Here is a 13,870-nt window from a genome sequence, read left to right as displayed (position 1 = left end):
AAACATCTTAAGAGTATGATTGAAGGCTCTCCAAAGGCTTAAAAAACCCCAACTTAAAAGAACCCAACTTATTATATGTTCCCTCCGGCTCTCCTATTTTTTTAAAGCCAATATTGAGATTTTGAAGGACTTCAATTGGCAGTTTACTGCACATAATTTCTCAGGAGTGACATGGATGGAGACAAAAGAAAGACAGATTTTTATAATTTTACAGACTAAATTATAAAATGCTGTTTCCTAGTAAACAGAAATGGACTCCTGTCTGAGAAAATCCCCAATTCTCTGTAAAATTGTTTATAAAAGTCTGAAAATTATCATCACCTTTTCAGTCCATCTTCCTCAAAAGTAATAGCTGAGGTCTGAAAAGACAAAGGAAACTAAGTACAGCAGTGTTCTATAACTCAAGTTTAACAATACTATATTATAAAAAACAAGACAAGACTGACTGCATAAGTTATTCTGAGTTGCCATTACTGTGGAGGATTAATTTCAATTATGTTTTCTTTCTCAAATAGAAAAGAAGCAGTATCTAAAAATACCTGTTTGCCTTTTTAAAAAAATCCAGAACAAGTCATAGTTCAAGAACATGACCTTTGAAAATGACTGGTGCTTCAGAACAGCAATAAAGAGAACGTACAAAACTGCATTTTTTTTTTTCAAAGTTTGGCAGCTTTTTATCTTCCAATGACAAAAGCATCTGTCTAAAAAGTATCCCAAAAATGCTTCACAGCTGAGTTGTGTCATCCCATGGTCTTGCAGCAGCACAGAAGATGGAGGCACTGCAGGGTTTCTGCCTTCATGGCCTTGCTGCTTCTGTGAATACATTTCTTCAGTTTTCTTTTGCCACGTGAACAGCTAACAGCAAAGTGACTGCTAATGAGTAAGACCTTGTGGCAGAGCTTGAAAGTCAGTTTTAATCTGTAAGAGTTATGATTTCACACTGGTCTTTAGACACCATTTTTCAGCAGTGTCCAGGCAGTCTGATGGTATGTAATGAACATTACTGCTCTGTGCTGCTTCAGCAAAGTAAACTTTCAGCTGGTGACTTTATGCTCCTTTTTAATTCCTATGGTTGGTTTGGGGCTTTTAGTCTTCATTTTCTTTATCAATGAAGTCAGAAACAAGGAGTTACAGCTAATAAAAAGGGGCACACGTAGTTACACAGCAATACAGTAGAGGGAATACAGGCAAATTAGCGCCAAGCTACCATGAACTTAACAGAATTATAAAACTTCCTATGTTGTATAGCTTGATATGACCATTCAGATGAATCCTTTGCAGCCTACGTCTTGGTCCGTAATAGGTAAGGCCTTTATAGAAAGTGAGTGGTTTTGCTATGCTTATGTTCCATTTTTCATCTCCCATTCCTGGAAAGGGGGCGAAAAAAAAGATATGGAAAATGTTAAAGAAATCGGGATATTTCACTGATGTCATCAGATCTGCTAAGCCAAAGCCAGCTGAGGTCAATAACAGCTGTTCCATTAACTTTGCTGGATCCAGCCTTCTGCCCACAAATTAGTTAGGGAATGCTAACAGGTATGTCCTGATAGCATCTGTACACATCTTCCACCCTCTGCAACTATATAGGGCAACATTTTTTCTAGTGCAGTGCAAATAAGCCAAGTTTGTTTTCTGCAAAGGGTTCTGAGCAATTCACACCCCACAGTCAGTGCAAAGCACTCAGTAAGGGAGAGGCTGATTTAAGCACACAGGGCTCTCTAACTGACTTGCATGAGACAGCAGGAAATCCTCCATATCTCTCAGAGCTGACACTAAGTGATTGCTTTACTGCTCTTCAATTGATTACAAAACTCCTGGTAGACACATTTCTGTGGCTAAAAAGAGCATACTACTGAGGCACAGGGACTAACAGGCAGGGTGAAGAGAAACAAGCCAGTTTGCACCGCATTTGTTTCCCTTATATACAATCCAAATTGAGCTCTTTCTTGGCAAGCTAAAGAAATCACTTTGCCTTTCTGAGCCTCAGTTTCCCCACCTGTTAGCTGAGGACATGAACACCCACAGCAAAACATGTAATCTATAATGCTTTCATCCATTTGTCTCAGAGCAAGGCATTGCCAATTCTTCTGCTCCATAAGTGAAAATCAGGAGATTGCTATAGCTCAACACCCAGCCAAATAAAACTTGTGGCTATTGAGTGACACCTACAGTATTTCCTAACAGTACACAGGGGCTGCAGATTCCTCTCCTACCCCATCTACTCTGCAGACACACTCTGCAGGCAGCCTGCTGACTTGGCTCCCAAACTGAATTCCTCAATTTAACACTCATTCCACAGCATTTAAGAGCTAGGACTGAAAACCATTACTTATGCATGTAAATAGCTGTTTCTGCTGCTGACCATGACACCCCTTCAGCTGCTGTAAAACAACAGTAAAGGTCACAGTTGGTGGCTGGTTTAGAAATATAAGGGAAAAGAATATCTTGGGTTTAAAGCAGGTAGACAGTTACTTATTTGTTTCGATGCTTGTGGGTTTTTCTTCATTTAAATGGTGCTTTTATTAAAACACAATCTACTTTAAATATTCAGTCTTACTCTTCAAATTATGCTAAATCTAAACTTAAAACACAGTATTGTTAAAAACTAGATTGGTAAGTCTATTAAGTGTGTATTTCCAACGTATATGCTACCAAAGCTCTAAAGGAAGTCCGTGGCTTAGCAACTGGGGGGAGAATTTTTTATGTTAAATAAGCCTTGAAAGCAGAAGCTTCTTTTGCAGGTGCAAAAGGAACTTCTTCATTGCTGCAGCAGGTTCACTCCAATGAAAGAATGTTTAAGTCAACACTGACAGCCTGAATGGGAGCTGGGAGACTGGGAGAGCTCCTTTTCTTCTCCAGTCCCTGAATGCAAGAAAAATCCAAGCTTCTGACATTCACCAGTGTAACAGTTTTGAAAGTAAATCAGAAATAATAATTCCAGTTTCCTTGCTGCACATCACCATTTGGTTGTATAAATTAATTTGACATGTGAAATGTTCAAATAAGTGTTCTTTCTTGTACAGCAAGGATATTAGGATCATTTTACTTCTCTAGGAGTGCTAAGGCAGAATATTGTTTTCTGTATTTTAATAGAGTCTCTATTTCCAGCCAAGTACAGATTAACAAAATAAAATGCCTTCTGGCTCCTTAAAAATATGCCTAATTACTTTCAAAAAATTTCAAAGATACAAACAGAAATTTTAAATAATCCAAATATATGTATGCACGTATGTGTATATATAGAGTGTATGTCCTAAAGAGTTAATGCCCAAATTGCTGCTAGTTCTTAGATTTAACACTAGATCTGTCTTATCACTTCTCTATGCATTTCCTTCTCATGTCAATGCATCTGAGAGGAGAAAGCTTTTGGTGGCACAGCTTCCAAACCTGCTGTCCCAGGTGCCTGGCCTCCCTCCTGGGCCTGGCTGTGCCCCCAGCTCCATCTGAGTGGGATGTGCAGGGCACAGCAGCAGCAGCTGCCCCAGCAGAGAGCCCTGAGGTGCTGCTGGGTGGTGAGCAAGGTGAAGACATGAATGTGGCTGGTGACAGGCTTCAGCATCCTCCATGCAAGAAGAGTAGCATTCAGTGCATTCAAATACATACCAAGGAAGTAAAAAACCCAACCCATAATCTGACATTTTGAATGCTTCTACAGCTCCCTCCTAACATCAGGAGACCTGCCAGCTGCTGAAGATGCAAGCACAAGCACAGACGTGAAATGTGTCTCACTCCCACATACTGCACTGACATCCATGTGTGAAGAGCCAAGTTCTGCTCTGGGATACTCACGTGTGACGCCCTTTCCTTAGCCACATCTATAAGGCCTGGGCTCACTCGTAACTGCAAAAGGCCAAAAGGATTGAGAGCCAAATTCCACCCCCACACATGTACAGCTACCTCTCCCTGAAAAACAGGGTGTGCTGCAGCTCCTGCAAACAGGCTGTGACTGCAGCTTGGGTTGCACTATCTAGTTCAGCAAAATTTCACTCCTAATATTTAGTGCATGAGGTTTTAGGAAAAAGCTGTTAAAGCTGAATTGGATACTTTGAGTTGTTTTTTTCCCAGCATGGGAAATATGCTTAGTAGCTCCATATCATTTTTGATTAGCCTAATCCTATATCCAAGATTCCTCTACCAAAGAGCTTGACCAACTTATCGTGCCATCCAAAGGGCAGCAATACTAAACAATGCAACATGTTTTTTTCCTGTATGCTATATGCTGAGCATAAAAAATGTGCTACAGCTGGAAGGTATTCTTTACACCAAAAATGTTTAGGTTTTTACAGTGCTCTGGTTTCTGATTTCTCCAGCTGTAATGATTACAGCTGGATTTAATGTGCCTGTCCAGCACAAATCTATGCTCCTGTTTGTAAGGACTGTGCTCTGCTAGTCCACATTCCCTGAGTAACACTGTGCTAATGTTCACAGTCAGATGATATCTTTATGAGACAAATTAAGGTATAATTGGAATACATAGATAAGCTTTAGAGCACATAAATCCTTCTTCAGATTTGAAACACAAGCAGCAAACTTCAAAGATAATTAGAACTGAAACCTATTATGCTGTATATAATTATTCTTAGTTGAATTTAAATGAATCGAGTTAACTGGCAGAAAAAGCAGTTGATGCCCAGGGAAAGGATGGAGGAAGTGGTGGTAAAAGGGTGAGAAAGCTCTCACATAAAGTATAACAGGAGAAAAATTTATAATAATTGTTGAGATGCTGATTTTTTCAGCATCTAGTACATTGAGCTGCCAGGCTCATGCTGGGCCACTGTAAATGTATATAGTCAATGAAGACATGTAACAAAGGTTACTTGTAGAAATCCCAATACAGAAAACGTCAAAGTTTTGAAAACAAAAAAGAAATGGCTTGCATGAAAGACAAAGTGTTTGTGACTATTATTGTTTATAATTACAATTATCAGTGAAATACTAAATCAACAAAAGCTTAGGCCCAATGCTATTAGCATCACCCTTGGTTATGTGCTGCCCATACACTTATGTTGCTAGCAAATTTAGACCAGTCATTGAGTCCCATTTAAACTAGAACATAAAAATGAGAAAACTGTAACAATATAAGAGGACCAAAAACCAGCAGGTGTCACAGCCTGCTACTAGTGAGACTAAATTAAATTAATTCAGTTTCTACTTTAAATGCACATTAAGAGTAGATATTTGCACAGCACATTGTCGGTTATTGTAATGTACAACTATTCTGTTCTTGCACTGACTGGCAAAGATCAGCTCCAATCTTGTATTATTTCCAATCACTTACTCTAACAGTGCTCTTCTAATTTCTCTGCTACACAGAACAGTGGATAGATGGACTGGCTACACCACAGAACACTTACCTTGGAAATCAAATCTAGAAAGAAACAGAGAAAAACACGGAACAAGAGAATAGAGTCAAATCTGTCTCCCAAACTACTTACCAATTCTTCTGAAAAAGGTTCCCCAAAATCAGAAGTATTTATGTAGTGATACAAATAATTTAGACATTCTCTTCTTACGGCTAAATAAGATTTTTTAAGAAAGGATGAAAAAGCACAGTCAAGAAAATGAGACAACAGTTTTCTCACCTTTGCTTTTCGAAGAACATGACCTCGACATGGAGAATTGTTTGTTGAGGGAGGTCTCTTCAGAGCTGCTGCACTGTTCACAGGTATTGAGCATTCAGTATCGCTGGTATCACAGCTGGAGATTGGAGAGTTTTCCAAAGTTCGGTGCTTGAAAATTGGAGACTAATGAAGAGTGAAAAGCCTATATTGAGTTTCCTCCAAGTAGTCACATGGGCAATATTTTCTATGTAGATTTAGAACTGCAGATAGTTTTTTTTAAGAAAACATATTCATAATAATGATGGATAAATGAAAAAGAGGTTAGAACAAGAGAAACAAACCAATATGTGTGTGTGTGTGTGTGTGTGTGTGTTCTGTGATGATAATTGAAGTTCCTTTCTGTAATTAAACAACGTTGGGTCAACTGAAGGAAATGATGCATGCCTTTCTGATCCTTCTGATGGCTGCTTTGGACACAGATCTACAGCCCAAGTCAGGACTGCTGTGCTCCATCATGAACACGTGAGATACAGCCCTTGCAAAGGGTGACAGTAATTGATAAGAAACCAGCACAAGTAGGTCTCTCTCACTGCATGATGATTTGGTGCATTTAAATCTCCCTAATACAGAGCAATGTCTCAGCTCCTGCACTTTTACAATCACTGAGGATAATGAGGTGCTACTTCTTGCACACTATCCAAACACATACTGCCTGTGATCCCCATCTACCTGCTCCTTGTTACTGTAGAAAATGTAAATAACACAGAATTAATTCTGCTCTTATTTCTTGGGTTTAATAAACCATTACAAAACTCTCAGTTCCCACTCATTTTTGCTGGAGCTGGGAAGGCAGAGCGCTCCTAGCCCATGGTACTGAGATTTGCATGTTTAATGGATTTGCATACCTGTGGGCTTGATGTTCCTGACTTGGGCTCAATAGCCAAGCCCAGTGTGATGCCACCAGCCAAGGCTTTCTTAAGGCTTTCCTTCACCTCGGTCAGTTCTAGCTCCAAGTTTACACGCTCGGCCTCCTTCTGCTTACACTCCTCTTCCAACTTCTTTAACTTGTCTTCAAGAATCACTTGGGTCTTCCTGCCTGTCATCCACAGCAATATTTTTATTTCAATAAGAAGATTAATTTGACACAGAAAATTTTCTTTCTAAAGAAGTAAGGAACAAGATCTCTACATAACAGTGACATCACAAAAAAAGTTATGTACTTTACAGAAAACATTTTTCTTAGCAACATGTGAGAGACTGAAATGTTAAAGGTTAATGACTTGAACAATTGGCCATTTGCAAAAGCAGCAGGGTGCTTTGCTGGGTCAGGCTTGCACTCTGAGTGTTTGAGTGTGTAGTGGAAAAACCTCTGGTCTGCATAAGAACAGCCCAGGAGCGGGGAGGGGGTGGGGGGTGGGGGCACCCACCACCCCAGGATGACCAGACAAACCAACCCTTTGTTTATCTCTTTGAGCCAGATAAGATGAAAGGCTGGCAAGAAGCAGATCCTTGGAGGTGGGATAATGCATTTTATCATGCCAATTTCCTCCCTTACACAAGTGGCTCAAGTGTAAAACTGCCACTCCCCACCCCGGGGACGGTACTGAGACATTCACTGGGTATTTATGTGTTCTGATAAAGCATAACTGGCTCAACTACACTGGTGTGAGAAACAGCAGTCCTGTCTTAGAAGGGATCATAAACAACCAAAAACCTCAGAAGCACCCCCAGACTCATTTCTGGGACCATCCACCAGAGGACTCTGCATGATCCACAGTGTTCATAGAATCAACCTGGTTGGAAGAGACCTCAAAGATCATCAAGTCCAACCCTACCACGGTTACTAGACCATGGCACTAAGTGCCACATCCAGTCTCATCTTAAAAACCTTCAGGGACGGTGAATCCACCACCTCCCTGGGCAGCCCATTCCAATGCCGATCGTTCTCTACGTAAAAAATCTCTTCCCAATATCCGACCTAAACCTACAAAGCTATTCGGATAATTAAGCCTACTCAGGTGAGAATTCAGCACCAAAAAGCACCTCATACCAGCATTGACTTCAATGGCTGCACGTAGATCTTTTCGTTCTTTTCGGAGCTGGGCCAGCCTATTCCGGAGTGCTTCTTTCCTCTTTAGCAGCTCCTCCTCTTTGCTTTGTAACCTCTTTGCATCTGCCTCCACACGATTCTTGCCATATTTGTACTGCTCTGCATCTGTACGTATTGGATTGTAGTTAATTAGGGTTCAAACTAACAGTAAAACACTGAAATATTCCCAAAGACCGAACATCACGTGAAGCATGTCATGGTTTAAGAAACTGGTTTGCCATTTCTCTTCCACTGGTTCTTTCTCAAGGTCCATGATTCCTGCCAAGTTCTGCAGCACAGCTACAGCAATATGGGATAGACAGTTTGTTCTCTGCATTTACACAGGGAAGATGACAGACACCAGTTACCTTATAGTGCATTGGTTTTGAAAAATGGCCTTGCCTTTCTGTATAGTTCACTGGCTTCAGCAGCTCTTTAGCTATGAACCCTTCATTTTTAATTGGAAGGGGTCAGAGAAAAAACTACCTGTCTGCCCTTTTGCTGGTTTCCATTTCTATTTCAAGTGCTGAAGGCACGTCTTTTCCCACCTGACATAAGAGAATACAAAGATGATCATGCTTCTTTGATTCTTGAGAGATTTCTTTTCCTTTTTAAACTTCTCATGCTTTCATTTTGTGGCTCACGTGTATCTGTGTTCTGATTTATGTCCAAGCCCCCTGCATACCTCTGCTCCAGTTGCAGACTCAAAGAAAATAGGTCAGCTAAGAGATCACTTTGTCTGCCTGCATATCTGAAGGCAAACTTTAGGACATTAAATCATTCCTGACAAATAGTTGTCAAACCAGTTTTAGTCAGTCTTCAGTAACTGAGATGCCTTTACTCCCACAACTGTCACTTCCAGCACCAAATGACCTGCATGGTTAGAAAGCTACTTACTTTTGTCCTAAAGTCTAACCGAAATTTTTCCTGTTGCCATCAAAGCCATGAATTCTTAAAAGTTTAAGAAGTTTTATCATGAGATTAAAAAGGCAGATTCATTTGTTCTCTAGAAAAAACCATGATTGTGACTCCATATTTTAAAAACATGATGATAGGTCCTTTTTGTCTTTTCTCCTGCAATCCATGTTAGGGATTTTCTTTTCCTGAATGTGCCACGCACCAACTGAAACCTCCTCTCCCTGAGAATGCATTTGAGCTGTTCAGTTGTCTTCTACCTTCTTCTTTTTCATTAATGATAAGAGTAAGTCCACTTTGTCTATCCCAGCTCCTCATCCTCCTTTTTAACAGGAATACAGAATTCCTCTCTGACCCAAATGAAGAATCATTATCCCTTTTTTTTCTCCCTTCCTGCTGCCCTCATGACTTTGCAGCCACATTTCCTATATATCACTCTTTATGACACGCTTTTATCCTCTGGTGTGGCTGGAGGATGGAGTCACCAAAGCACACAGTATCTCCTATTCAAAGTCTTGGTGGGAATATCCTTCTTGGCCTCTCAGCCACAGAAGAACCACAGTGGTTCTTTATCTTCTTTGCTAAGATGACAGCTATTCTGTGTATCCTCATGACTCGACTCCCAAGTGAGGCAGCAGTGAGGAGAGATACTTACTCGACGCCGTGCGCTTCACACAGGACACTGATTCAGATTTCTTGGGTTGGCTGTTTAAAGTTCTCCCTTTTCCGGTGATGCCATTAGTAGTCACAGGAGGCTTCTTGCCTTTAAACTGTTTGAAAACAAAAGTACAAATAGGCTCCAGCTATTCCTGTGCCACTGGCATTAGAGTCATCCTTTCATCAAGGGCAAAGCTTGACAGAAAGCTGCTTGCTCAGAGAGCCTTAATAGAGTGCATTGATTGAGCTGGAGACAACACTTTCTCCAGAGATGTCTCTGAGAGCTGCCTGTTCAGTGGGAGCCATGCCAGCAATCACAAGATAACAAGGGGATAAACTCTTAATTTCTGGTAGCATCACAGTCTCCAAGGTATTTAAAACTGGCATTTACAGTATGAAGAAAGCCATTGCAAGGCAGAAAAATATGTACCTTTGAAAAATTCTTTTACAGTACAGTAACACAAGTTTGTTAGAGTCAATTTCATACAGAAAAACCTATCAGGGTTTACCACACAAAAAATTCAACACTGTTTCTTATTTACTATATGACCTTGCCAGCCTTGCGGTGCATGGATTTTTTTTTTCAACAATATAAGTATTACTGTTTTAAAATGTTAGGAATTAACATATCCATTTTCCCTTGTACAACCTCTAGCTACTAATTAAAAGTTTTTCTTACTTAGAAAACCCTCTCATGATGGCCAGACAAGCTCAGAAGATTACCAGGAACAGAGCATTTCATGTTCAAGGGGTTTCCATTTACAGCACTCCCTGCAATGAACTGAACCCTGGGAAGATCAGCACTGTCCTGACTAATCATAGTGTTTCCACAGAGGATGCCTCAGCCAAGCACAGGGCGCATGTGTGCCATGCACTGTTCTCCTGCTTCCAAAAGCTTGTGAGGGCTGAACTGGGAGCTCACTGAGAAGCCTGCTGCTGCAGTAATTTATTCCTCATGTCTACCTCCAATTCTGCAACTCCACTGAATTCTAATATTCCAATTTGAAGTTTTTGTTAAGGATGAAGTGAGATAACACACAATATGAAGGGTACAAGGGAAACACCTATCTAACTCTTCCACGTCAGATTAGATTGAAAATCACCCATGGTTGTGATACATTCACAGGTTTATGCCAATGACCAGCTTTTGGGGACTGGCTACTGGCTTTGAGAAGGTCCCTGGCATGGCTGTGAGCAAGGCTTGCTCTGCCTCCCTGCTGGGCTCTGCCCATCTGCTACTGGGGCTGAGCACACAGGGCTTCATCTGCTCTGTACTTCATGTTCCAGCTGAGGTACAGAAGTCTGAACCACCCTCAGAAAGCTGCATACACATAGGCTTATTTTTGTTTCAGGGGAAGAAAATAACAGGCAGTAATTGAAATATGGTACATATAACTATACACAACATAATTTGTATAACATCAAGTTATGATACATATGTATATTCTCAAAATATGTAATGACAGTATATACAATATAGAGATTGGTACAATCCCAATGAGCCAAATTTGCTGTTGCAGTCAGGTTGTATTTCACTTATATCTTTTTTTTTAATAATTCATCACTGCCTAAGGAGCCAGAATGCAGCTAGACCTGCATTCAGGTTAAGTGTGGAAGGTCACATCTACTTTTTACTTATTATTCACAATCTGTAAGTCATCAAGAACACATAGGGAAAGCCTTTCCCAGGTACCAATACTTTCACATTGGAATTTACAGCTTTGCAAACCTGTTTCACTTGCAGTGAGCTCATGACTAAACTCCAAGCACTGCAGTGCTAACAGTAAAGGACTTAAACAGCACCTTCACAAAACAAACATGAACAGAACAGCCAACAAATAAAAAGCTTTGTTAAGTATTAAATAGTACAGTACCTGTGAGGTAGATCCCCTCCCCACAGCAGAGGTATTAGTGACAGACTGAGCAGAAGACAGATTGGATGAGACAGGGTATTTGTAATGGTTAGAGGAGAGTTTGTCAGTAGATAACCTATTGGGTTTCCTGTCAGCTGGCGGATAGCGCGCAAAGATTTTTGGAGACGGCAAGTTATCGTACAGGCCTGCATTATCATAAAGCATTTCTTCTCCAGTGTTCCTGCTACGAGAAGAAGGAAAGCCATCTTCTGGTTCCCACTGCAACACATACACTTTGGCAGTTAGTGAACAATACACCATGCAGACCCTCCTAGGTGAAGTTAAAACATTAGTAATGCTTTAGCCCGCAGCGAGCCCTCGGTGCTTGGCAAGCATTTGCTTATTGCCTACACTTAAATCAAACTACTTAGAGAGAGGTAGGTAGGACACCATGTGCAAAGGAAGCATTGCACTGCGTGGCTCACAGCCTTGGCCCTGAGCAAACCTATCATCCTCCCTGTTTCATGGCCTGCACCTTCAGTTGGTAGCTCTAGTACCAAGGGGCACAAGCAGACTGTGTTAACAGGGACATACTCATAGGCTACAGGGATGAATCTGTGGGATTACACCTGGTGCAAGAGTTGTTAGAAGTAATATGGTCTAGCACTTAGCAGAAGCCAAGAGGGTTTTTTTCTGTTTTTTTTTTTGTTTTTTGTTTTGTTCAGGCTTTGTGTCTTTCCCATGAATACCTGCTGCTGGTATGCTAGCAGTACGTATTATTTGATGGAGAATTATTGTGAGCTAAAAGAGTTAAAACAGCTTCTTTTTTATTTAATTTTTAGAGAAATGGAAAATTCAGCAGCATTAGTCCAGTAATTCATTCATATTCACAAAAGAAACCAACCTGGTTGCCAAATGTCCTTCCTTAACCATCCTGGCTGTGGTGATATACTACTGGTACCAAGGCACAAACACATCCAAGACTGCTCACCACACATGTGACTATGCATTTTTCCCAAAAGGGGCTTTCTAACATCTTTCTGACATTACTAAGATGTTGGAGCACTGAATGTCCAGTCCATTTCACACTTCAAAACTCCTAATTCCTCTTGAGTTCACCGTCAGTGGGGCACTTTGTGCAGCAGCCCAGACTATGAGCTGACTAGGGCTGTAGCTCCCCTGTAAATCTTCCTGAGGACCACATATTGTTGTGGGTTAGCACCCACTATGTGTTAAATCCTCTTACACATCTGCCTATGATCAGCTCTGCAATTTATGAATAGGGAAGTGACCACTGTGGTTCTCCTTTGGGAGGAACAGTACCTGCTAGGAATATAGTCCCAGGGACTGAGAATTGTTTGAGTTTTGGTGTTTTTTTATAATAGACATCAAAAAGTGCCTGGTGTAACTGAGTCCTTAATTTTGCCAGGTACAATGGGATCTAAAAAATACCCCCTCAAGTGAGTATTGTATTTAAGGACTTGGCAACAAATCATCAACAGGCAACTGCTTTCTAAATGCACTTTGGCTCATGTGCAGGTTAATGTAAACAATATGTCCCATGCCCCCTCTATTCTGTAGGTGTGAGAGGAGTTTGCAGCCCCCAGTCAAAAAAATATGAGTTCATTTGGAAACTGCCCAGTGGGGCTTTTTAGATAATATAATTTTCAGATGTCCATGCATTCAACACATGCAAACCATTTGTTCTGTGCAAATTCAATTCTTACCGATCCATTTATGCAGGGAACATCATCATAATGAAGTGCCATTCCACTTGGACAGGCGTAGCCATTGGCAGTGCTTCCCCGGTATGGATTTGTAGATATAACTCTCCTGTTCATGAAACTGAATAAAGCAAAATAAAAATAATAAAACCCAGCACTTAAACCTAAGTCTAAGTGGTGATTCAGTGGCATGCTCCCTGCGTCTGATTATGCAGCCTGGAAGCACATAGCTTCTCACTTTCTGCAGGACAGTTTTTCTTCCTTTGCTATTCACACATTGCTGCTAGCAGCCAATATTACAACATATGTTCCTGTACTCTGTTCTTACAGTGGGGATATGACAGTGTGAAGGCCAGGAGGGCAACAGCTGTGGCTGCTCAGTGGCATGTTTACATGGGAACCTGCTGATCTGTGTTATACACCAGCTTGCCAGTGTCCTACAAATGTTCCCTTGTTGTCTGCACTGGGAAGAAGCAGGTATTCCCAGGGGGATTCAAACCTTGGAACTGAGAGTCCCAACAATCAAATCCAGCAAAAATTTGGGAGAAAAAAAAAGAGTGGAATTTCAGTGAAATCTAAGTTAGCACATCTATCAAAAACTTCCAGAATAAATCCTGCCTCAAAATCTGGGAATTTTTCCTTTCTATAGCAGAATGTTTGGCTGGGTATGGCACTGTGCTTCCCAACTCTCTCTGGGTACTTTTGCATGCAAATACTCTATATGCTCATCCTTGCTCTGTTTCACATGGTTGATCTGAGTCCACTGGAAACTTCAAAAGGGATATATATATATCTATTTTTTAATTAATTCCCCCTTATCCTGTCCCAATCAACACTACAGCCTTTTTTTTTTTTTTTCTGGAATTCTGCAGAGCATGTGCAAGATATCATGGTCTATAATGGGTTTGCAAAGTTCTAACAATACAGAAAATGGCAGAATTGTGCCCAATAGCAATAATGACCCCATGGGTGAGTTTTCCTTCATAGAAACTCCTGGAACTGAATGAGCTATAGAGTGAGACACCAAATAATTCCTATAGCTTCAGGTGTACGTGAATGGCAAAACAAAGT

General features: G+C 40.8%; 1 protein-coding gene across 2 annotated transcripts in view; it reads right to left on the bottom strand.

Moving 5' to 3' along the window:
* Window positions 1-860: 860 nt before the first annotated feature.
* AFAP1 (actin filament associated protein 1) overlaps window positions 861-13,870 on the bottom strand; it is a 58,505-nt gene continuing 45,495 nt past the window's right edge. The window contains exons 11-17 of one of the 2 annotated variants that reach the window (XM_009074726.1): window positions 12,803-12,920; window positions 11,097-11,354; window positions 9,221-9,335; window positions 7,612-7,776; window positions 6,467-6,657; window positions 5,583-5,744; window positions 861-1,367 (exon numbers count right to left, since the gene is read on the bottom strand). In XM_009074726.1, coding sequence (XP_009072974.1) covers window positions 1,341-1,367; window positions 5,583-5,744; window positions 6,467-6,657; window positions 7,612-7,776; window positions 9,221-9,335; window positions 11,097-11,354; window positions 12,803-12,920 — 1,036 coding nt within the window. In that variant the 3' untranslated portion in view covers window positions 861-1,340. The remainder of the gene's footprint in view (window positions 1,368-5,582; window positions 5,745-6,466; window positions 6,658-7,611; window positions 7,777-9,220; window positions 9,336-11,096; window positions 11,355-12,802; window positions 12,921-13,870) is intronic. The other variant, XM_009074727.1, reaches the window with a different exon arrangement.

Source organism: Acanthisitta chloris, unplaced genomic scaffold (assembly GCF_000695815.1).
Source record: "Acanthisitta chloris isolate BGI_N310 unplaced genomic scaffold, ASM69581v1 scaffold3455, whole genome shotgun sequence".
NCBI lineage: Eukaryota > Metazoa > Chordata > Aves > Passeriformes > Acanthisittidae > Acanthisitta > Acanthisitta chloris.
Note: the sequence above shows the minus strand (reverse complement) of the source record. Positions and strands in the feature narration are given on the sequence as shown.